Genomic DNA, 26064 nt, shown 5'->3' on the forward strand with positions numbered 1-26064 from the left:
TAAAAATGAATTATGTTATGCTTCAATTAATACATAGTGATCTATGTGATTTGAATGCAACTCCATCCATAGGTAATAAGAAATACATTATTACATTTATAGATGATTATTCTCGTTTTTGTTTTGTATACTTATTACATTCTAAGGATGAAACCCTTGATAAATTTAAAATTTATAAAACTAAGTTGAGTTGCAACAAAATTAATTATTAAAAAAGGCTTTGCACTGGTAGAGGAGTAATCATTTGCATGTATATGGATGATATGTTGATCTTTGGAACTGATCAATGATAAGTTGACATGACTAAAGAATTTTTATCATGTTAATTATCTATAAATGTTACTGGGGAGGCAGAAGTGATTCTTGGAATAAGAATCAAACGTGAACACCAATGAATTTCTATATCACAATCTACTTACATTGAGAAGGTTCTTAAGAATTTCAATTGTTCAGAGTATTCACGAATGAGTACTATTGATCCAAGTGTGAAACTTATGCCTAATATTTGTCAAACAATTTCAAATTTTGAATATTCAAAGGTAAAACGTTGTTTGATGTATGTTATGACCATCACAAGGCCTGCTATTGCATTTGTTGTAGGAAAGTTCAATCGGTTTTGTAACGTCCCAAAATTTAAGACTAAAAATTTCTTTTAATAAAACATTACTTAAAGCAAATTCATCATTTCAAAACATAAGCAGAGTATTAGTTTCCAAAATACATGTTCGTTATTAGAGTAAACATTCCCAGGCTGTCTAATTTATGGTGTGTGCCATGCGATCACCCCGAGCTCTTCCCTCCGCTACCGGAAGTACCTGAAACCAAAACTGAAAACCGTAAGCACGAAGCTTAGTGAGTTTCCCACCCTACCACATACCATGCATAACCACATACTGCACATATTAAGCCACGCCCGTTATCCTGGGCCTCGCCCGCTACAATGGCCCCGCCTGGCTTCAAGCCCCACTCGGATACGGATCTGTTTCACTTATGCCTCGCCTGTCACAGGGCCTCGCCCACAAACATATAATAGCACATAAACATATCACATCCCCACTCGGATACAGATCTGTTTCACTTATGCCTCGCCTGTCACAGGGCCTCGCCCACTAACATATAATAGCACATAAACATATCACATCTCATCACATAAGCTAAACACATACTAACGGATCTTGTCCTAAGGCCTCGCCTATCTCTGGGCCCCGCCCTTGTCCTGCTGCTGATGAGTCATGGAACCCGTCCATACTCCTACTGATAGTGAGGTACGGGCCCAGCCCACCCTCACTCCTTCCCTAACTTGGGCCTCGCCCCTGATCTGCTGCTACTGAGATGTGGAACACCATCCACACTCTGCTATTGGTGAGATACGGGACCTCGCCCACACTCACCTCCCTACCAGGCACATACAAGTATCACACAGACAACAAGTATAAACTATCACATAAACCATTCCTTGGGCACCCGCCCGCTATCACTAGACCTCGTCCTGAATATCATACTAGCATACTGTGCCTAGGGCTAACCCCCGGGTCTTCTACTCATAACTACATGGGCCGACATTATGGCCGTAGACCCATTCATACAAAAGGGAAACTCACCTGCACTGGCTGAACTTGTTGATGATCCCACTAGCTGCCGACTGGCAACTCTCTGAACTCCTGCTCCACTAGCTCCCCGAGCTACCAATATCAATGCAACACTGAGTCTAACTGACCCCCGAAAGACAACCAAGTCAACCCTGGTCAAAGTCAAAGTCCTGATCAAAGTCAACCTTCCAGGTCAACCCTACTCGCCGAGTCACCTTATTGACTCGCCGAGTTCATATGTTCAGAGTCCTTCTATTCGCGACTCGACTCGCCGAGTCAGTCCATGACTCGCCGAGTTTACCGATTTTCGAGTCCTGACCTGTCCAACTCACCGAGTCTCCATTCGACTCACTGATTCGAGTCTCAACTCGAAGGGTTTGGGGTTTCGCGACCTGACTCGCCGAGTCCAAGACAGCCTTCAACAGACTCGCCGATTTGTTCATCCAACTCGCTGAATTCCTACCCAACTTCATCTGACTCGACGAGCTGTTCATCCCACTCGTCGAGTTCCTCCTCATCTTCATGCTACTCACCGAGTCCACTCAAAGGACTCGCCGAGTCCATTCAGATCTCTATACATGCAGAGGACTTTTGAGTCATGCATGGACTCCAAACTGTAGATCTACCCTTCCCAAGCCCATTCCTCACGTAAAGTTGCAAACTTTACGTGTAGAGAAGGAGATCTAGGCAAAATACACCATAAACTAGGGTTTAAGGCAAGGAGGCTCCATAATCAACTCAAGGGCTGAAACTTTATGCTTCCCATGACCAAAATCGGCTTAGATCTGAAGTAGCAACTCCAGATCCGGCTTTTAACTCAAATGGACAACTAATCATGGCTTAAAAATCCCCAAATCTCACAACCATAGAAGATCTAAAGGAAGGAAATGACTTAATACCTTCAATACCTCAGAAAGGCTCCACAAACTCCAGATCTGAAGCCAATCCTTGAAGCTTCACTGATTCCCCTCTTTCTTCTTCCTTCAAATCACCCAAAAAATGGCTTGGAAGCTTGAATGCACAACAATGGAGGCTTAGGGTTCGTTCTCTGTATGAGGGAGGCTCTAAGGAACCCTAATGGAGAGAATAAGGAGCTTAAATAGCGCCCAAAGTCCCGGATTTAGGGTTTTCCTCGAACAGACCTGACTCACCGAGTCTCCTTGGCCGACTTGCCGAGTCGGTCACTTACTCCTCGACCCGGATCCCGCTTGGACTCGTCGAGCCCCCCCTTAAAGTTAGGGTTTTCTTTCCTTTCTTGGCCTTTAAAACTTTGGGTGTTACAACTCTCCCCCACTTAAACTAAACTTCGTCCTCGAAGTTTGCTATGGCCCACCGTCTGCGCTCTGCTTCCAAAATCCACCAATTACCCCAACACCAGCTGCCTACCTTCGCTGGTCTTCCACCCGGTCATTCTGACTAACATAATCCTCGCGGATAAAAACCTCGGGTCAAACCTGACCCTGAACAACTTAGAAACACAACTTACTCAACCGACCATCCTTCTGGTGCTCTCCGAGTACTGCACTTGAACTCATAGGGGTTGACCCCTTCTTTCCTTTCACGATTCTCTTGCCTTCCCAAGGCGATGCTCCACAACCAACTATTTCCTCTGTCACTGTGAAGATCCTATCTTCACCAATCCATCATCCCCGCTATTTCCAGTACGGGTCATCACCGTCAGTAACCACTGACACTCTTCTCTGTCAAAACTTGGTGCCGAGCACCCCTCGATTCAACTAACTGAATTCCACCATACACTGCTTACCCGCAGTACTACTGACTGAAAATTCCGCTATTCCTTGTCTGCCTTCTTGATGAACTGAGACCACCCTGGTCCCTACCAACCTATCAATGTCTGGATTACCGGCTCCCACCGGTAGCTAGTCCCAACACCACCACTAGTCGCTCCCAGCGACTTCCGAAGAAACTCCGACCACCTATAACTCCTCAATCTATTCTGCCACTCCGGCACTACAAACCTGGGATCCCCGATCCCCTAGCTTGACACTAAGGTCCCTACCAGGTCCCACCTGCGCTGATAAAATTCACGGGCCTCGCCTACGAGTCCCACCCGCCTTTATCCTTTTAGTCCCACTAGTCTAATCACTCTCGCTCGGGCCTCGCCTACGAGTCTCACCCAACCATATCCTGGGGCGGCCTCTCCCAAGGTTTCACCTCTCTAGGGCTACATAGGCAAACTCCCTATCATTCTCATCCACTACCCATTCCTGATCCCTGACTGATCACTAGGAGGTAAGGGCCTCGCCCCAACTCCGCTAACGAAGCTACTAAGGAATGCTACGGCTTACCCGTAGTCTTCAACACTTCCATCACTGACTGCTAAAACGAAGGCACCCATGTGCCATTAGCTCTCAAGATCCTCATTCCGACTCCCTCGAGTCCTACGGGCGATCCACAACCTGAATTCCCAACCACGTGCTAACCATTACCATCACACGCACTAGCTGATGGGGGTTTCTCAAACTCCCAACCCTGAAATCCTCGATCCATCAAACGCTGAACCACTTCTTTTCCTTCTCGGAGATCGGACACTCATTCAGGATCTGCGTGCTCCTACCTTTGCAAACTCGGAGGATTCTCCCCCACTACGATCCTGCTTACCCCTCGTTGCTCAATACTCAAAAGAAATCTTTGCTACCATTCCATAATCAACCTGCTGAGGAACCCAAGCTTACCATAGCTAGGGATCTGACCAATCCATCTCTAACACTATACAACTCCGATCTAGCGAGACATACCAAGTCCCTCCCAAGCATGTTACAGTTACTGCATCCTATGTAGCCTTCTCCAATAGGGCACATCCCCTCACTACCATTCAAATATCCAAGGTATGCAGATGGCATATAACTCGATCACAATCAACTGCTCAAAAATAAAATACTCATACCGATAATGATGCAGAACCATAACAATATAATTATGCACAAATAAAAGAATTGAAAACAGAAATCGCATACCTGCAACGTCTGGTGCTGATCGCGCCTCCAAGGTAGTCATCTGAAGAGCTCTGCCTCCTATCACAGGCGCCTCTGCACGGCCCTGACGGCCGTCTGTGATCCTCAAAGTTGCAGGGGCAGGTGCCATCACCCGTCCTGCTGAAAACAAACTGGGGCACTGGGCCTTCTTGTGGCCCCGCTGATTGCAGTGAAAACATAACAAGTCTGATCCCTGCTGAAATGACCAGCCCGACCGCACTTGAAACAGCCAGACTCACCACCACTACCACTCCTGCACGCGCCCCGTGCGCCCTGCCACACTTCCCGTACCGACTGCGGTCCTGATAATCCATCGATCTCGAATCTGATCCCTTGGGCCTTTTGCCCAAACCTGCAGTTACCTGAACCTCATCCGGCTTCCTCTTTCAGATCTGCTCCAAATCAATCTCCCTCTCTCTAGCCCGAGAAATCATATCTTGCAGCGTCTTACAGCTGGATCTGCTCACGAACTCCCTGATGTCATCCCTCAACATCTCATGGTATCGGGCCTTCTTCATCTCCTCACCCGCGACATACTACGGTACAAGAAGAGCCCTCTCCCTGAACTTGGCGGTGATCTCCGCCACAGTCTCAGTGGTCTGCGTCAAATCCTAAAACTCACGTGCCAACTGCTGCACCTCAATAATCGGCGAAAACTCCGCCCTGAACCTGGCCAAGAAATCGCTCCAAGTCATCGCGTCCAACGCGACATCATCCCCCAAAGCATGACCAATCTCCTACCACCAATCCCTCGCTCTGTCCTTCAGAAGACATGAAGCGAGTCTGACCTTGTCCCCTTCAGGACACCGGCTCGTACGGAATGCGTTGGCAACATCAGCCAACCATCTGCTGCTAGCGATAGGGTCCCTAGCCCCATGATAATCTGGTGCCTCGCAAGCCCTGAACTCCCGAAATGTCAAGGTACGCGCTCCCATCAATGCCATCATCTCAGTACGGAAGGCTCCCAGCCTCTCATCCAAAATCTCCAATATACCCTCCTTGACCGTGCCAAAGATCACAGAAGTCTGATCTAGAATACTACGCGTAACCTCGGCGGATATCAACTCCCTCATTCGCTCCTCGAGCTGCTCGGCCCCTGAACCCGAGCCTGATCCCTCTCCGGCGCCTGATCCGCCCGCTGGTCTCTCTCGCAACGTCACCATGCTGAAAATATACCACAACCACTATCAGAATATTCATCACTGATGTGAGACCAAACACACCCTACCAGGTTCCCGGTCTTGTCTCGGCCTTTCCCGAATCGAGTACGAATCCTCTGCTTTCAGTAGTACGGGCCCATACTACCTTCCACATCTATCCGTACTTTCCTCAGGAATTGCTTCGACTCCACCAGGTCCCTTATCCACTACTACTGCTCCCAGCCCTATCTCATCCTAGGCTTACCCTGGGAAAACCTCTGACTCAACTCAAACCAATCCTCAGCTGCTGAAGGTCTCCTTGTGATGCCAATTAGCCATCACCTGGATACCATCACATGTGACGAGGCTCAGATAATCCTTCAAGTAAAAGACTCGTCCCTACAACGGTTGGACTCAAACAAGAGCTGCGCAATAGGACCAAATCCAGCACTCTGAGATTATTCAACCATGATCACATGTGACGTGTCGTATCCACCTAATGGCTAACTCCCATCAGTTAGTATCCAACAATGCACAAAGCAAGCAGCATTCAGACAAGGGAAAATCTAACCACAACATACTCAAGCAATCATATCCACATAGCAAGAAACTGAACTAGCATGCAACACAAACTCATAGACCCACACAAACTCAACAACTCAGGCATAACCTAAACAGGCTATCATACCACTGTCTAATCAGCACTATCATGCAACTCAAAACACATATAATAGGCACATAAGGCATCATCCCTAGATCCTTAGTCCTAATCTAGCATGCTGTTCTATCAACTGATAATCATAACATAAATTGTATGGGTATTTTGGGGTACTTATTTAAGCTCGGTTGATTGCATGCACCACACCCTTTTTCTATTTTCAAAGTTCTTTTCTTTCTAAATTATTCTTGCTTTTCTAAAACTGTTTTCTTTCCCAAAACTCTCTTTTAAAAAACTGTCCTCTTCATTTTGAAAACTTCTATACCAATTCCTCAGTTTGAGTTCAGACACACCCGAGAGCATGTCCGAATCCCTCAAACCAAGGCTCTGATACCAACTTGTAACGTCCCAAAATTTAAGACTAAAAATTTCTTTTAATAAAACAATACTTAAAGCAAATTCATCATTTCAAAACATAAGCAGAGTATTAGTTTCCAAAATACATGTTCGTTATCAGAGTAAACATTCCCAGGCTGTCTAATCTATGGTGTGTGCCATGCGATCACCCCAAGCTCTTCCCTCCGCTACCGGAAGTACTTGAAACCAAAACTGAAAACCGTAAGCACGAAGCTCAGTAAGTTTCCCACCCTACCACATACCATGCATAACCACATACTGCACATACTAGGCCACGCCCGCTATCATGGGCCTCGCCCACCTACCTCAGGCCTCGCCCGCTACAACGGCCCCGCCGCTCCAGGCCCCGCCTGGCTTCGAGCCCCGCTCGGATACAGATCTGTTTCACTTAGGCCTCGCCTGTCACAGGGCCTCGCCCACTAACATATAATAGCACATAAACATATCATATCTCATCACATAAGCTAAACACATACTAACGGATCTTGTCCAAAGGCCTCGCCTATCTCTGGGCCCCGCCCTTGTCCTGCTGCTGATGAGTCATGGAACCCGTCCATACTCCTACTGATAGTGAGGTACGGGCCCAGCCCACCCTCACTCCTTCCCTAACTTGGGCCTCGCCCCTGATCTGCTGCTACTGAGATGTGGAACACCATCCACACTCTGCTATTGGTGAGATACGGGACCTCGCCCACACTCACCTCCCTACCAGGCACATACAAGTATCACACAGACAACAAGTATAAACTATCACATAAACCATTCCTTGGGCACCCGCCCGCTATCACTGGACCTCGTCCTGAATATCATACTAGCATACTGTGCCTAGGGCTAACCCCCGGGTCTTCTACTCATAACTACATGGGCCGACATTATGGCCGTAGACCCATTCATACAAAAGGGAAACTCACCTGCACTGGCTGAACTTGTTGATGATCCCACTAGCTGCCGACTGGCAACTCTCTGAACTCCTGCTCCACTAGCTCCCCGAGCTACCAATATCAATGCAACACTGAGTCTAACTGACCCCCGAAAGACAACCAAGTCAACCCTGGTCAAAGTCAAAGTCCTGATCAAAGTCAACCTTCCAGGTCAACCCTACTCGCCGAGTCACCTTATTGACTCGCCGAGTTCATATGTTCAGAGTCCTTCTATTCGCGACTCGACTCGCCGAGTCAGTCCATGACTCGCCGAGTTTACTGATTTTCGAGTCCTGACCTGTCCAACTCACCGAGTCTCCATTCGACTCACTGATTCGAGTCTCAACTCGAAGGGTTTGGGGTTTCGCGACCTGACTCGCCGAGTCCAAGACAGCCTTCAACAGACTCGCCGATTTGTTCATCCAACTCGCTGAATTCCTACCCAACTTCATCTGACTCGACGAGCTGTTCATCCCACTCGTCGAGTTCCTCCTCATCTTCATGCTACTCACCGAGTCCACTCAAAGGACTCGCCGAGTCCATTCAGATCTCTATACATGCAGAGGACTTTTGAGTCATGCATGGAATCCAAACTGTAGATCTACCCTTCCCAAGCCCATTCCTCACGTAAAGTTGCAAACTTTACGTGTAGAGAAGGAGATCTAGGCAAAATACACCATAAACTAGGGTTTAAGGCAAGGAGGCTCCATAATCAACTCAAGGGCTGAAACTTTATGCTTCCCATGACCAAAATCGGCTTAGATCTGAAGTAGCAACTCCAGATCCGGCTTCTAACTCAAATGGACAACTAATCATGGCTTAAAAATCCCCAAATCTCACAACCATAGAAGATCTAAAGGAAGGAAATGACTTAATACCTTCAATACCTCAGAAAGGCTCCACAAACTCCAGATCTGAAGCCAATCCTTGAAGCTTCACTGATTCCCCTCTTTCTTCTTCCTTCAAATCACCCAAAAAATGGCTTGGAAGCTTGAATGCACAACAATGGAGGCTTAGGGTTCGTTTTCTGTATGAAGGAGGCTCTAAGGAACCCTAATGGAGAGAATAAGGAGCTTAAATAGCGCCCAAAGTCCCGGATTTAGGGTTTTCCTCGAACAGACCTGACTCGCCGAGTCTCCTTGGCCGACTCGCCGAGACGATCACTTACTCCTCGACCCAGATTCCGCTTGCACTCGCCGAGTCCCCCCTTAAAGTTAGGGTTTTCTTTCCTTTCTCGGCCTTTAAAACTTTGGGTGTTACAGGTTTACTAGCAATCCTAGTACTTACCACTAGTAAGCAGCAAGGCGGGTGATGAAGTATCTTAATAAAACCATGGATTATGGTTTGACTTATGTAAGGTTTCCTTCAGTCATAGAAGGGTATTCTGATGCTAGTTGGATTACAAACATCGAGGACCAATTGTCTACAAATGGTTGTGTTTTCCTTCTTGGAGGAGGTGAGATTTTGTAGGACTCAAAGAAGCAAACTTGCCTCACAAACTCAACTATGGAATCTGAATTTGTAGCCTTTGTAGCCGCTAGTAAGGAAACAAAATGGTTAATGAATTTTATTTTTGAAATCCCTTTGTGACCAAAGCCTATATAACCCATTTCTATACACTGTGATAGTGTTGCCACCTTGACAAAGGCCTATAGCCACGTATATAATGGAAAGTCGCAACATTTAGGTGTTAGACACAATATGGTACGTGATTTTATAACTCAAGATATAGTTTATGTTGAATTTGTTCCATCTTAACAGAATTAAGCTGATCACTTGACGAAGGGGTTAGGTAGAGACTTGGTAAGAAAGTCAGTGATAGGTATGGGTTTAAGGACCACTTGAAATCTGTATGAGTAAGATACCCAATTCCCTTATAATACAATGTTAGATGATGAAATCAATGTGGAAAGCTTACTTGTGGAGATTGAAGCGCATTCGTTTATAACATCTCAATGTATGTGCTTGAATATGTAAGACTTACGTTAGGTTTAAGTAATTTCTTAATATTTCATTTGAAAAATGCATATATAGGTGCATGATTTAGGAAAGTTACCTATGTGAGTGTGATGTTTTGCCACTTCAGAAAACTTGGGCTAAGCTTTTATGCACTCATGAATGGATTGGACACATGACTTGTAATAGTGTCAAGTATAAAACTTTAGAATTTGTGTAAAGCGTATGTGTATAATATCTTCAGTTACTCAAATGAGTTGAGGGTTCAATCCACAGGACACCTAAATTCTCGAGTGTTTGAAATGTGTATTATACTAATATGAAAATTCACTCTTCAGGAGATTTTCATTTATCCATGAGTTTGATTTTGTGGAATCAAGGATTACACTATAATGGGAGAGAAATGTTGGTGATTTTAGTATCATCGATATTTTAGTGTAGTCAACATTCTATTTGAGAGAAGTCGAGTACCTTTGAGATTGGAGGTGTGGAGTGCACACTCGGATAACTTAAGAGGAATCGAGAAGACGGGGGTCTGAGGCAGCGTACCTGGCGGTGTTCCAAGGGTCGTCGCCCTTAGGTAAATCTAAGGGAAACACCCCCAAAGGGCAGATTCCCCGGCGTAGTCAGGGGCTTTAACTTGGACTTTAAGAAGACCACAAAATGTGTGGTGAACTTGAATCTTGTTTTGATGTCTATTGTTAACAATCTCGCTAGTTTTCAAACTTGATTAAGTAAACTATTTTGGGACCAAAGTGTTTTTCCGTTAATCATTAACTATGAATTTTTGGGAAATTTTCTATAAATGTTTTTCATTTTTTTTGAAGTGTGATTCAGCTGGGCCCTAGCAAGGGTGTTACACTATGGCAATGAATATAAAGACAATTTGCATGATCATATTGCTAATCAATTATTTATAAAGTTTCAACTTTAAAAAAATGTGCAAACTATATATATATATATATATATATATATATATATATATATATATATATATATATATATATATATATATATATATATATATATATATATATATATATATCCATTCATATTTTTACCACTTATCTTTTATTTCTTTACACATTTGTCACAAAGCTTTCACTTTTACTTCTTTACACTCTTGACATTAAAGTTTGACGATTCTTTACACTAATGCCACTAAACTTTGACAATTTACAACATTTGAACAATAACCTTCTTCATTTGTGACTGTTCTCCCATATTTTTTTACATTTTTCCAAAAGTGCTTAGAAATTTTTAACATCCAGACTTTTGCCGCATGTTTTATAAAAAATTGTTAAATTCAACCTTTTTTCTTTATTATTTGTCATTTTCGTTTATCATATTCTTCTGCCCTTTATTTCTTTTCTAAGACGATTCATTTGTGACTTTTTCTCATATGTTTTTTATATTTTCCCAAAAGTGTTCCATTTATTTAAGCCATCTATAGTTTAGCCTCTCATTTTTCAACATTCTTCTATTTTGATACTTTTTCCATCTTCTATTACCAACATGAACTTTTTAACATTCAAACTTCCGCCATATGTTTTCTAAAAGGTTGCTAAATTCAACCCTCTTTTCCTTTATTTTTTGTCATTTTCATCTAACATATTCTTCTATCATTTATTTTTTTTTCTAAAAAAAATGACCCGTGCAACGTACAGACATTTTCCTAGTTATGCTTAAATTTTAGTATGATTTTATGGATTGCCAACTTTTATGTTTAACATAAGATTTTATATGATGTCTTGTAATTTTTATATTTTTCCAACTAATTTATTTATATGTTTTATTAAACAGGGATAATTCATTTAGTACAAAATGGTTAAGAATATTAAAATCATAATTTTTGTCATTTAGCAAATATGTCCATCAACATTTGATTATTATCAAATAACATAGTTTTCATTCAAAGTTTGTGTTCTGAATAATTTATTCCGATATAAGTTCGTGAAAAAGTTAATTATATATTAAAAGGTAATGTCGGTAGATATTTCCACTAACATTTCCTATCCCTATACCTTATAAAATGATATTTTTATATATATTTTTTCTTTACATTGTAAAATGATATTTTATACACCTCTACTATTTAAAATGTCATTTTGATCCTTTTTAATTTTGACGTTTATAAAATATCATTTTCATCTTTCCATGTTTCCGTCGATATTTCCTACACATCTACTTTATAAAATGACATTTTTCATCATTTTATTTTTTCTCTACTTTCGTTCGTTAACTTAAAAAAAACTAATTCATTTACGTGCTTATTTTTATGTATGTCCCGGTATAAATTCGAGGTGGTCAATATTTCAACGTAAATCGTTCGTTGTTATTATTATTTTTTTAATTTTTTAAACTTACTTGCTTTTTTATATGTACATGATATAAATTCGAGTTTGTTTACGTCAAACGTTTCGATGTGTGTATATATATATATATATATATATATATATATATATATATATATATATATATATATATATATATATATATATATATATATATATATATATATATATATATATATATATATATTTTATGTTTTCGTGCTTAATTTTATATACACTTCCTACGTATGACTCAAGTCACATATAATACATTTTTGATTATTTGAACTTCCGTTCGTTGGCTTAAAAAAATAATCTTACATATTTTTATGTACGTTTCAGTATAAATTCGAATTTGTTTACGTTTTGATGTGAATTTTGTGTGTGTTTTTACACATGAGTTTAGTTACATATAATACATTTTCATACGGCGCTATAAATTGAAGTTATTCAGTGGTACCAACCTTTTGTATTTATGTGTCAACAAATGCAAGAAGATACCTAACTTTTATCAATTCAATTATCAAAATTCAACTTATAAAACAGATTGAAGCTTTTTAAGTAGGAGTTCTAATGGGTCGAGCTTTTATAGAGATTTAAACTCAGAGCTCGTTCGAATCTAATTTAATAAGTTCAAGTACAAAATACAAGTTGAACCACATACATTCAATCGCTATTTGCTGCTAATTCCTTACAATCTTGAAATGCTTAGTTAGTAGTTGCTAAATGCGCATTACAAGGGGATTTTGAGCTGGATAACTTGCAGTCTTGCATAAGAATTGAAATCCAAGTAGCATCAAATTGAAGTTTCCATCTTTTAACACTCAAACTATGGTTAAAAACATATCGTTAATCTTTTAAGAATGAACCTACTGAGCCTTCTCCCACATACATATAAATCAACTTAAAATTGACTAATCGAGGCAGCCGCTTTGTTAACTTGATAGTTGATTATCTTTGCGATAGTTAAGGATGAGAATAATGAGGATCTGAAACAGAATCAAACTGCTACTTTGTCTGGATAAAAGAATCTAACATATGAAACTTCATTTTCTTGTTCTCGGCTTTCTCTATTAAGTCGTTAAAACTCTCATATATAATTAAAACTTGAAAACAACTACATACATATTACATATAGAGAAGATGGAAGGAATAAGTTAAACAATTTTGGCAACGAGATCAAATCTTGAAAGAAACTTGTTATGATTACAATCAAGCATTTCACTCAAACTGCAAGAAACATTCTTCTGTTTCAAAAGCTTCTCACGTCTCTCAAGTCGTTTCTTGAAACCATGGTGAAAAAACTCAGGATAATCAGCAGCTTCCTCAATTCCTCGATCCATCACCTCCACCAAAAACCTAATCCTCGGTTCCAACGAGTTCTTAACACTCTTAATCAAAACCGGTGGATATCGCCCCACTAAACTCGCTATTTGACCCGAACCAAACCCGCGGGTTTTCAAATAATCAAGATTCGGTTTCAAAATCTTATCCACATCTCTACATATAACTTCAGGGAAATTAATCACTACCTTTTGTAGATCTGATTTCGTTAACCCTAACGAAAGTAAAAACTCGGTTGTGGGCCGTAGCCGCTTCTCAACATTGTACCCCATAATGGACGGGTATTTAACCAAGATTTTCCCGATCATTCCGTCTTTGGTCAAACCGATGTTTACAAGAAAGTCAACTACCCCTGAAAGCTTGGAATGGATGCTGTAGCTTATGATTCTAGGGTTATGGAGGATGAGTTTACCGAGTTGAGTTCCTGACACACCGAGTGACTCGAAGAAACCGAGGAGTGGGCAAAGTTTTTCTTCGATGCTGTGGGTTAAAATGTGGGGGAATTTGGTTATGGCGGAAGGGACTTCATCGGGTTTTGTTGAGAGAGTTGTGAGGCATTGGATCATTGGGATGAGTTTTTGGTTTAGATCGAGGGTCATGATTTTGGGACATTTTGTGATGATTGATGGAAGCTTTCGTTCTTGGATGCCGATGGATTTTAAGTAATCCCAGTTTTCTGATAGGTTTTGTTTTTGGACAGATTCGAGGCGTTTGCATTTTCTCATTATTTCGTTAATGCCTTTCTCATGAAAACCTTTCTGCTTGAAGAACCATAATATGTGGCTGTTGCTGTTGCTGATGTCCATAAGACCTGAAATTTAGGGTAGAGGGAAATGGAAATCAACAAAGCGTTTATACCTTAAATCAAACTAAAAATAATATCACAAATTCAACCCGTTTAAGTGAAAATGGGTCATTAAACAATCACACTGTAAATGTTTAGAATTCATTTCAAAGAATCAGCACATTGTAAACAGCTACTAAACAATCACAAATTCACAATCAGTAAACATAAACGGCATCATTAAATCAGTAAACAGAATGTCATCATTAATCAGTAAAGATGTTCTGAGTTATGAGTTCTGACCTGTAGAGTCGGGGAAGGCGTCGTTGGTGTGCCGGATTCAAAGAAGGGCGTCACGGTGTGCCGGTGGAAGGTGGCCGTGTGCGATTCTAGATGGTGGAAGCGATTGAATGTGTCGTCGATCGATTTGGGACTTGGCAGAATCAGAAAAAATGAGAATGGGATTGTGATTATCGGCGATGCCGTCGCTGCTGCGCAGGAGCTGGCTAAGGCCTCGCCGGTGGACTGTGACGTTATGCGATTGAACGGTGGGTTCGTCCGTGCGATTGAACGAGTGAGCGAGAGAGAATGGATTGTACCCTGGTTGTCTTGTGTGTTTGTGATGTCGGCTGAGAGATAAAACCTAGCTAAGTTTATTTTAATTTTGTATATAATTTTTTTTTTCAAAAAACATATATAAAATATATATATTAAATATATAAAAGACCAGCTAAGTTACTGGACCGGCTTGTCACGGAATGACTCTTTTAGACTAGTCAATACCATGTGCCGCTTAGTGCTTCTCTGACTAAGTCAGACTAACTTCAGCGATCTAGATGTATTAACGAACTTAGGAAGCAAGAGTTACGACAAGGGACACTTCAAGAAAGCTTCTATTATATAACTAAACTTCTTTACAAGGCAACTTCTTGATGGTTTGGACAAATGAGTTTACAAGACTCTAGAATATTGTAAACTTGTATAGATGTCCGTGGAATAAAGGAGAAAGATCAGGAATAAATGAAAAAGGCACTAGACGAAACTAGAATGACCCGGAAGACTTTGGAAGGATCTAGAACACGCTAGATCATACAAGAACGATTTGGATAATATCAGGAAGACTTAGAGATTTCTAGAGCATCGTATACAAGTTTACAATATTCTAGAGTCTTGTAAAATCCATGTATATAATAGGAAGAGTCTAGATTAGTCATGAACGATCGGGACCTAGAAACTTCCATTTGAGGAGGTGTAAGGTTCCTATTATAATATTATTATAGGAACCTTACACCTCCTCAAATGGAAGTTTCTAGGTCCCGATCATTCATGACTAATCTAGACTCTTCCTATTATATACATGGATTTTACAAGACTCTAGAATATTGTAAACTTGTATACGATGCTTTAGAAATCTCTAAGTCTTCCCGATATTATCCAAATCGTTCTTGTATGATCTAGCGTGTTCTAGATCCTTCCAAAGTCTTCCGGGTCGTTCTAGTTTCGTCTAGTGCCTTTTTCATTTATTCCGGATCTTTCTCCTTTATTCCACGGACATCTATAATATTCTAGCACCTTCCAGGGTTTCGTAGAGCATTCTTGATCTCTCCGGAGATTTCTCGAGTATACTTGATCGTTCCAGAGTTCTCTAGACGTCCTTGGAATTTTCCAGAAACTTGGTCCGTGACAGGCGGTTACCCAACGGATAGAGGTTCTAAGATAAGGAAAACAGAAACCGGAACTACTTAAGGTAGTTCTAAAATTTTAGGAACAAGTTCGACGTTGACATCACAACGTTTTTTATTTATTTTATTTATTTATTTATTTATTTTTTTATCATTCTCTTACAATGTTGTGCAAACCTGACATTGTTGTAGATATTCTTGCTAAACTCATGACCCGACTGTCATGCGATGTGTTTTGGTAGATGGTTACATATTCAAGTAGTAATAGAAGGGGATCATTTGCTTTTACATTACGTATTCAGCAAGAAAGTTGTGACAAGCCCTCGAAGCAAAGTGCAAGAAATAGTTTTTTGAAATCGAGGAGTCCAAGTTGACATTTGGGAAGAGGGAATTATGCTTTGTGACCGGCTTCCATTTTGGTTAATATTTGATTGCCTCAAATTATGGTTATGCTTTTCGATTACATGTGTTTCCTATATGTTTCCTATGGTGAAGACAACTAAATCTATAAAATTGCAACATGTTATTAATGTATTTGAAACATCTCTTTATGAATAATCAGACGATGATGCAGTCTGTGTGTCTATTATATTTGTTTTAGAAGGGGTTAATGGTCAGTTAGCTCACCAATATGTGAAGGAGAAGTATTTGGGTTTGGTATCCAACTTTGATGATTCAACATGTATCATGTAGTCGGGGGATAATTTAGGATCAATTGTACACTCAGCTAGAGATGTTATTCAATAGGCGTTATAGGCTTATTCATCATGTCAAAGAAAAAATCGTCAAAAGTTAATGTACAACCTCGATGGGTTTTCATACGCTTTTAAGGTAAAATACATGATTATCATTTTAACGTTTTCTATTTGCTAGTATCCTGATATATGATTCTTTTAGATATGGATTCTAGAGAGTTTTCTGGTCAACATTTTGTTTGGTGTGCGCCAAGTGAATGTGATCCCTCATGCTGTTGAATGGTCCAGGCTTAGGAAATTACAAAAACATCAATGTTATATGTTTCTTGATGTTGAGCGAGGATGCTTATTTATATAAATTTCTCATTTTCCCCGTATGTATAATGATGTTAACAGTTAATGTACAATTATGTTAGGAGGATAATAAGCTTTTAGAGAAGTTGCGGTCAACAATAGATGAGAGTCATGCGACATGGTGGTCTTTTAGCTCTGCATGGATTGATCTCAATGCTTTACTTACTACCTACATTCAAAGGGAACCATCTCTCACACCATCACCTCACATGTCACCTAATTATGAACCTCCAAAAAATTGGTACGACGCGATACTAACAAAGGTTCATATGCATCCGACCTACCACCACAAACTGGACCAACAATAAATTAGGACCAACTCGTTATGGATTTGCAAAAGGAGCTTTAAGAATGTCGGTGTCAATTGGTGGCACATGAAATGTGTAATATAAAACTCGAAGTTGTGGTAGGTATACACGTACTTCATAGTAATAAGGGTGCCACACATGATGATGATACCTCACAAGGGTTCGAGGTATATTGTTAATTAACTCTAGCATATTGTTATTTAATTTTATGGTATATACCCGTTATTGCATCATTGATATTTTAATAGTATGGATTTGTTAAATGATTATAGGGTGACAAGGTTACCCCCCTTAGAGCAATTTATCATAGAGGATTGTGTTCTTTTACAAGATGATGACTTTTGGACACATAAGTTTAAGGTACATAAATAACTACATATGTGCTATTATACGTTGTTGTATTGTTAAAAATTTAATTATATTTAATATTTTCTTTTTGTAGGATGAAACTATTAAAACTGTAAAGTAGTCGGATGACGAACCTGTGATAGAAGTGTGAAACATCCCAAAAATACCAAAAAAAAGTTTTCATTTTTTAAGTAATAAAACTCATTCATAAACATCACAAGTCAAGTAATCCAAAACATGAGTATATTATTTTCATAAAAATATCAGAGTAAATCCCACAATCTTGTAGTGCGGATATCATCGGTGGATGCAATGCAATCAAGCTAACTCATTTCCCCTGCTACTAGAGATACCTTAAACATTTAAACTTAAACCGTAAGCACAAAAAAATCACGACGGATTCCACCGCCACGTCATGATGAGCATGTCACCACGTCGTTGTATCTCATCAGAATCAACTCAACGGATTAATCCCTTAATCCATTAAGCCCCATATCCATACCTTCCAGAAAGCTTCCTTAGACTCATATGTATCATAAAAATCCTTGCTTTGAGGACATGCACGTATAATGCATGTCTTTTACTCAACTTAGGTCAAAATGAAAGGAATGGGGTTATGCATGAGCTCAAAATTACATAATACTTCAGATCTGGAGCATCTAATCTTCTTGGGACCTCAAGGATCAATAAAGTTGGCAACTTTATTGGATCCATCCACTCAAACCAACATAAACATGAAGAAATGTCCATAAAAACCTAGATCAAGAAGATTGCATCAAAAAGGTAAGAGCTTGAGGACTTACAAAAGCCTAAAAGATACACCAAGGGATGAAGATGAGCTTGCTTGATGAAGCACATTCTTCTTTCTTCAAAGGCCATAAAACCACAAATCAGCTCCATGATGATCACAAAGAGGCTAGGGTTGATTTCTGGTCTTTCGGGAGTAAGGGAGGCTAAGGTGGACAAACCCTAGCCATCGCATACTTTAAATGGGGCCCAACGCTCGAAATCTAGGGTTTTGAGCCCCAGACGTCACCATGTGCCACTTAAAAATTATCGCGACTCATAAGATGTCGTGTCATGGTGATCCTGGCACCACGTCATGGCCACCAAAAATTCACAATATTGAAGTAAAAAGCTCATACCTAGAAACCGGATGTTACAAAGTGATTCCCCAATTAGATTTTAAAATGTCACCATAGGTTCTTAGGTGTACAAATCAAGCATCACATATTTACGACTGAAGTCTTCGTGGATACATATGAAAAAGAAAGACGTTGCACGCCTATGACCACCACCATTAGACAATTGTATAGTCCGTAACATTCACATTCTATATGAAAATAGGGGAGTTGATCCGTACACAATAATTTTTCTCCATGCACAACAATTGGTGCTTTAAAATGTTGTATTGTACAACTATATAATGCATGAATTGTTGTGTATGGCAAAAAACTGTTGTGTACGAATCACTTCCCTTTCGCTATTGTTTGTTCATCGGTTTCTCACGTATATAATGGCAATGGAGTTTTGGATGTGCATATATTGGGACATAGACTTTGGGTTGGTTGGAATGTGATGTAAGTTATATGTGTATGATCATTACACATTAAACATTCAGTTAGGTTACTTACTTCATTGTATACATGTGTTGATTGACATCATATCATGCAATGGATTTTATTTTCGGTAGAGCGAAGGTCTGATGCTCCACGTACATTTGTACCGATAACTTTCAGCACATATGTACATGATTTTATTGTCAATAGAGCGAAGGTCTGATGCTCCGCGTACATTTGTACCGATAGCTTTCAACACATATGTAAACGATTGGAGTGACATGGTTGATGGATCTATTACGAGCTTGGTATGAGTGTGATACGGTATAAATGTATTTCAATTATATTACACAAGTAACAATCACTTATGAGAAAATGTTTATCTATTGATTATATAATTCCAACCTTTATGTAACTATACATCTCGATTAATTTCCTGGAAAATTTTCTCCCAAAGAAAATGTTATCTATTGATTAGATAATTCCTACCTTTATGCAACTATAGATAATTTCAATTATATTACACAGTCTTTGGGAGTTCTGGATTTCCAGACTTCACATTTACTATATATGATAGTTTCTTGGACGATGATTATTTTTTTGTTGAATATTACGAAGTTATATTTAGTAGATTTTATTCCTTGTATTTATTTTTAGATAGGATTAGAATTGATTTGAGATTCCTTTAATCTAGGATCTGATTAGTGTAGCCGGCCCTAAACTTGTTGTATATATTCCCTGTATGTTTTCATTTCAGTAAGAAAAAAAACACAGAGATAATTTTATCTCAAAACACTCTTTTAATTTCTGCATGGTATCAGAGATTTCATAGTTCTCTCGATCTTCATTGTTCAAATTTAAACTCAAGTCTTCACAATGACGGGCACATCTTCAAACTCTGAATCCAGCACAATCACGTTAGTACCAGGATTAACAGGAAATCCTGATACAACTCCTACAACCAGTCATAAACTCAATGGTTAGAATTTTTTCCAATGGTCTCAATCAATATTTATGTTTATCTGTGGTCGTTATAAAGATGGTCATCTTACCAGAGAAACTGTGGCTCCTGATTCTAAGGATCCAAAATTTAGGACCTGGAGAACCAATGATCATTTGGTTATGTCCTAGTTAATCAACTCTATGACAACAGAAGTGGGAGAAAACATTATTCTTTACAAGACTGCTCAAGAGATCTGGGAGGTAGCCAAAGAAACCTACTCAAGCACTGAAAACTCCTCTGAACTATTCAAATTCGAGACTAAGTTGTATGATTTGCGCCAAGGTGATCTTTCTGTCACTCAGTACTTTCATCTTCTATCCCGAATCTGGCTTCAACTAGATTTATTTGAGACCCATCCCTGGAAGTGTGTTGATGATGATGCCAGTTATCGTTCTGTAGTCAATCAGAAAAGAACTATCAGATTCTTACTTGGCCTCAACAAAGATTTAGACGGTGTTCGCAGTCAGGTCATGGGAACCCATCCTCTACCTACATCCCGTGAAGCCTTCTCTACTGTCCGTCAAGAAGAAAGTCGTAAAAAACTTATGATGCCCCAGTCCAATAATCTTATCACCGAGGGATCTGCCCTCTTCACCAACACTTCTACTCATCATGGTAAATCCCAGAAATCTCAAGGGCGTCCATGGTGTGAACATTGTAAAGTCCCTGGTCATTGGAAACATGGTTGTTGGAAGCTCCATGGAAAGCCAGCAGACTGGAAACCCTCAAGTGCTCGTTTCAATAAAGAAAATAGAGCCAATCTTACTACTTATCCCGAGCCTTACAACAATGAGATCCAGACTATCAAAAATCAGTTGGAGGCATTGACAAAGATGATGCAAAATAACTCAACCTCTGATCCAAACACCACAGGTACTACTGAACAGTCCACCAGCTTACTAGTTCATAAAGGTAAAATCATTTATGCTCTTCATACTTCTTATGGAAATGGCAATGCAACCTGAGGGGCTACCAACCATATGACATCAGATATGAGCCTTTTCACATTTCTTCAACCTCATCACCAGTCCCATGTTCGAATTGCTGATGGATCCTTTTCTCCTGTAAAAGGAATCGGATCTGTTACATTGTCAAATAATATCACTCTTCACTCGGTCCTTTTTGTACCAAAACCGGACTGCAATTTACTTTCAATAAGTAAACTTACACGAGACTTGAAATGCATAATTCGTTTTTCTGATGACTGGTGTGATTTTCAGGTGGCGGGATCGGGGAAGGTGATTGGCATTGCTAAGCAGAGAAAGGGATTATACTTGCTCCAAGAAAACTCACATTGTGGCTCAGAGTCCAGTAAAAGTTCAGCTTTTGTCTCTAATTCCATTTCATTTTCAGATTCCAGCATACAAAATAAAGTCATGTTATGGCATCTTCGCCTAGGTCATCCCAATTTTATGTATTTAGCTAAGTTGTTTCCTCAATTATTCATAAATAAAATGTAGCACCCGGTTCCTGGTACGTAAATCTTATTTGAGTATTTCCCTTCTTTTAGCCTTGGACTCGGCGAGTCATAGGTCCGACTCGCCGAGTGGATGCGGGACCCGGGACACGTTTAAGTTGGCGACTCGGCGAGTCCATATCCTGGACTCGGCGAGTCACAGCTGTTGGATGAAACCCTAAGTTTCAGGGATTTGCACCCTATTTAAACGACTTATCCGCCCCAACCTCGCCCCCATTCACCCTCAGAGCCCTGTATCTCTCTCTAGCCTTGCTTCCTTGTGAGTTTGAAGTGTTTTGTGGTGTTCTTGAAGTTTCTTTGAAGGAAAAGAAGAGGGAATCAAGAAGAGGAGAAGGAGGCCAAGCATCTCTGTGTCATTCCAACGTTTCCCCTAAGGTATAGCTCGTTTCCCCTCTGTTTTTAAGCTTATTGTCCCTTATAGCTCCATTAAAGTCCTTTTTGAGCCATTTCCAAGATTGTGCATGCTTGAGGGTTTGCAATAAGTCGATTGGCCTCTAGATCTAGGCAAGATTGAGCTCCAGGAGCTCAGATCTGTTAGCTTTATGGCCCCATGTTGCTTGTCCACCCTAGATCTACCCTTTTGAGGCATTTTGAGCCCTAAAATCCATATTGGTGAATATCTACACGTAAAGTTGGAAACTTTACGTGTGATTCGTGTCCTAGAAGTCCAGATCTGTGAATGGAATGGACTGGAATCGAGAAAATCCGTGTATTTAGTGGGTGCATGGCAACGACTCGGCGAGTCGCTCATGTGACTCGGCGAGTCTATTCGCGAGTCTCCGAGTTTGTCCCCTTTTCGTAGTGTCGAGTGAGCAGTGAGTCATGGGGTGTGACTCAGTGAATCGGAAGCTGAACTCATCTTTGGAGGTACTCGGCGAGTTAATGCCCTGACTCGGCGAGTTCAAGGCAATCTCCTTAGACCAAGAACAGACTCGGCGAGTTGTTCATACAACTCGGCGAGTCTTAGCATAAGTGTTCATCGGATGAAGATGAACTCGACGAGTTGTTCATACAACTCGACGAGTAGGATGAAGGACTTGAATATCAGTTTAGAAGGAGAACTCGTCGAGTCGTCGCCTAACTCGACGAGTAGAAACGGGATCCAGGACAATCGTTTGGGTAGGGACTCGGCGAGTTGGAAAGCCAACTCGGCGAGTCGGGTCAATTGAAAGTTGACTCTGTCTGTGACTTAGGGCATGATCGGGGTAAAATGGTCATTTTACCCAAAGGACAGTTAGCAGTGTTTGATTGGGTACGTTGTGGGAATTGCAGCCGGAGAATTTCCGGAGCAGCAGCAGCAGCAGCAGACAGTCAGTTCCCGATCAGATCAGCAGCTACTTCGAGGTGAGTTACCTTCCAGTAGCGGTGGGTCTACGGCCACAATGCCGGCCCACCGGTAGGAGTTGTATGTTAGATGATTGTCTTTGTGATATCATCTAGGTTTGCTACTACCTGATATGTTATATGCTGGCATGATATGTATATGTGATAGTTGTATAGTTCGGTTGTTAGGACCGAAGGGTAGGTCAGACACCCCAGATATGTCTGACAGTACGTGATGATATGTTTGCATGCTGGCTTGTTATGTTATATGCGATAAAGGTAGTAAGAGGGGACTAGTCCCCGAGGATCGGTTGTTAGGACCGATGGGTAGTCAGCACCCCAAAATGGCTTGACACGGGTAGTCAGCACCCCAGAATGGCTTGACACGCGTAGGACGGCACCCCAGAATGGCCGTACCGGGTAGTCAGGCACCCCAGAATGGCCTGGCAGTATGTATGTTATGTGTTTGTATGGTATGTGGTACGATGGGGGAACTCACTAAGCTTTGTGCTTACGGTTTTCAGTTTTGGTTTCAGGTACCTCCTCAGCTAGGGGAAAGGAGCCGGCACGGTAGCAGCATGTCACACACACACTCTCTGGTTTCCGCATTTACGGGCTTCACTGGGATTTGTACTCTGATATTTTGATTGGTTGTATGATTTGGCTTTTAGACATGGTTCACGTTGTGTTATGGTTTGATCAACAATGTTTTTAGTTATTAATATTTTCTAAAGTAAGGTTTTAAAACAAAATTTTTGGTCGTGAAAATTGGGTCGTTACAAGTTGGTATCAGAGCCCTGGTTTGAGGGATTCGGACACACCTTCGGGAGTGTCTGAACTCAAATCGAGGGATTAAAAGATTTTCTAAAAGAAAATGTTTTCTAAAAATTGAGAAAAGAGTTTCGAGAAAGAACGAAGTGTGTGATGTGCGCGACCGGCCGAGCTCAAGTAAGTATTCCCCAAAGTACCCATACAAGTTTATGTTATGTTTATCAGCTTTTGTAGAACAGCATGCTAGAATAGGACTAAGGGTCTAGGAGTGATGCCTTATGTGCCTGCTTTATGTGTTTCAGTTGTATGAGAATTGCATGCTAGATATTGAGTAGGCAGTAAGTAGGATAGCCTGATTAGGTTATGCCTGATAGTATGAGTTTAGCACTTTATGCTAGCTCAGTTCCTGTAAGCAGAAAGAGTTGATTGAGGTTGTTACCCTTGTCTGAATGCTGCTTGCTTCGTGCTATGCGGAACTCTGGTTAGTGGGAGTTAGCCATTAGGCGAATGCATCACGTCACATGTGTGCAGGGTTGAATAATCTTAGAGTGCCGTGTTTGATCCTACTGCGCAGCTCTTGTTTGAGTCCAACCGTTGTAGGGACGAGTCGGGTACTCGAAGGATTATCTGATCCTCGTCACATGTGATGGTATTCGGGTAATGGCTAATTGGCATTACAAGGAGGCCTGCAGCAGCTGAGGACTGGATAGAGTGGAATCAGAGATTTCCCTAAGGCGAGCCTAGGATGAGTATAGCAGTGATCGGCAGTAGTGAAAGGGATCTGGTGGAGTCGAGGCATTCCTTAAAGAAGGTACGGATAGATGTGGAAGGTAGGATGGGCCCGTACTACTGAAAGCAGAGGATCCGTACCCGAACCAAGGAAGGCCAAGATAAGATCAGGGAACTTGTAAGTAGCAGTGATCCCTCAGGAAGTATAAATATTTCTAATGTTTGTTGTGATGTATTACAGAATGGTGGTACTTCGATCGAGGCCGGTAGATGGCGGTTTAGGAGAGGGGTCAGGTTCGGGATCATGTTCCGAGCCGGTTGATGAGGGACTACGTGAGTTCATCGCGTCAGAGATCACCAGAGGCATCCTTGAGTCGACCCCCATCCTCTTTGGGTCGATCAAGGAAGGGATCATGGAGTTGATGGAGGATCGCCTTCGGGCATTCCGGAGTGATATGGCATCTAGCCAGTCGGGATCTCGCACACTGTCCTTCAAGGACTTCAGGGGCAGTGGTGCGCCGGACTTCCATGGGGTGAAGGACCCCATTGCTGCCAGGCGATGGATTGCAGACATCGAGTCTGCACAGTTGACTAGCTTCTGCCCCGAGGGGTCGAAGGTGAGATATGCAGCAGGGTGTTTACGGGATCGAGCCCGGGATTGGTGGGAGTCAGTGGGTGACTCGTTGGGAGCCTCAACTATCGAGGCTATGACCTGGTCGGACTTTGTGACCAGGTTCAGGGCAGAGTTTGCGCCGGCTGTCGAGCTTCAGCAGCTGGCCAGGGAGTTTCTAGACATGAGACAGACGACGGAGACTGTGGCGGAGATCACCGCCAAGTTCCGGAAAAGGGCTTTGTTGGTGCCCCAGTATGCTGGTGACGAGGACATGAGGAGGAATCGTTATCATGATATGCTACGAGCTGACATCCGGGAGCATGTTAGCTTTTCGGCTTGCCCTACCTTGGACTCTATGATTGCCAGGGCAAGGGAGAGGGAGATAGATTTGGAGCACATCCGGAAACGGAAATCAGAGGAGGGTCAGACAGGAGGGGCTTCGGGGAAGAAGCCCAAGGGATCGGATGGTAGGCCGAAAGGCCAGTCAGGACCGAGCCGCTGCAGGAAATGTGGCAGGCCGCACGAGGGGGCGTGCAGGATGGGATCATCAGGCTGCTACAAGTGCGACAAGACTGGGCACATCAGCAGGGATTGCACTGCTCCGGCAGCAGTTATTTAGACATCAGAGTTGTTGTGTTTCCACTGCAACCAGAGGGGCCACAAGAAGGCCAATTGCCCCCAGTTGACAGTTTCAGCGCCGGTAAAGGCGCCAGCTCCAGCGACCCTGTGGATCACGAATGGCCGGCAGGGCAAGGCAGAGGCTCCAGTGGTGAGGAGCCGAGCATTTCAGCTGACTACCGAGGAGGCACGCACCACACCCGATGTGGTGACGGGTATGATTCTTTCCCTCTATCTTATTTTTATGATGTTATGTTATTGATATGTGCTCCGTATGTATATGTATGCATTAGGATCGTTCCATGTGAACGGCCTTCCAGTTCAGGTGTTGTTCGACTCGGGTGCGTCCCGATCATTCGTTTCCCTTCCGCTTAGCAAGAAGTTTCATGAGTCATCAGGCGAGTTAGATTGCCCTTTGGAGGTGGAGATTGCTGATGATCGATCGGTG

At 41.6% G+C, this 26064-nt stretch overlaps 2 protein-coding genes across 2 annotated transcripts; one reads left to right on the forward strand and one right to left on the reverse strand.

Moving 5' to 3' along the window:
- Positions 1-13073: 13073 nt before the first annotated feature.
- LOC111893153 (transcription termination factor MTERF6, chloroplastic/mitochondrial) lies at positions 13074-14784 on the reverse strand. The gene is made up of 2 exons (XM_023889217.3): positions 14440-14784; positions 13074-14163 (listed from the first exon to the last, which is right to left on the reverse strand). Exon 2 carries the CDS (start codon positions 14156-14158, stop codon positions 13166-13168), a length of 993 nt encoding a protein of 330 aa, XP_023744985.1. The 5' UTR covers positions 14159-14163; positions 14440-14784; the 3' UTR covers positions 13074-13165.
- Positions 14785-20225: 5441 nt separating this feature from the next.
- Positions 20226-21050, forward strand: LOC128127813 (uncharacterized). The gene has a single exon (XM_052766512.1). The coding sequence runs from the start codon at positions 20226-20228 to the stop codon at positions 21048-21050; it is 825 nt and encodes a 274-aa protein (XP_052622472.1).
- The last annotated feature ends 5014 nt before the right edge of the window (positions 21051-26064 follow it).

This window comes from Lactuca sativa, chromosome 8 (assembly GCF_002870075.4).
Source record: "Lactuca sativa cultivar Salinas chromosome 8, Lsat_Salinas_v11, whole genome shotgun sequence".
Lineage (NCBI taxonomy): Eukaryota > Viridiplantae > Streptophyta > Magnoliopsida > Asterales > Asteraceae > Lactuca > Lactuca sativa.

Excerpts from the sequence above, each read along its gene's own strand:
- LOC111893153 (XM_023889217.3), bottom strand. The coding sequence starts at position 14,158 with ATGGACATCAGCAACAGCAACAGCCACATATTATGGTTCTTCAAGCAG.
- LOC128127813 (XM_052766512.1), top strand. The coding sequence starts at position 20,226 with ATGACAACAGAAGTGGGAGAAAACATTATTCTTTACAAGACTGCTCAA.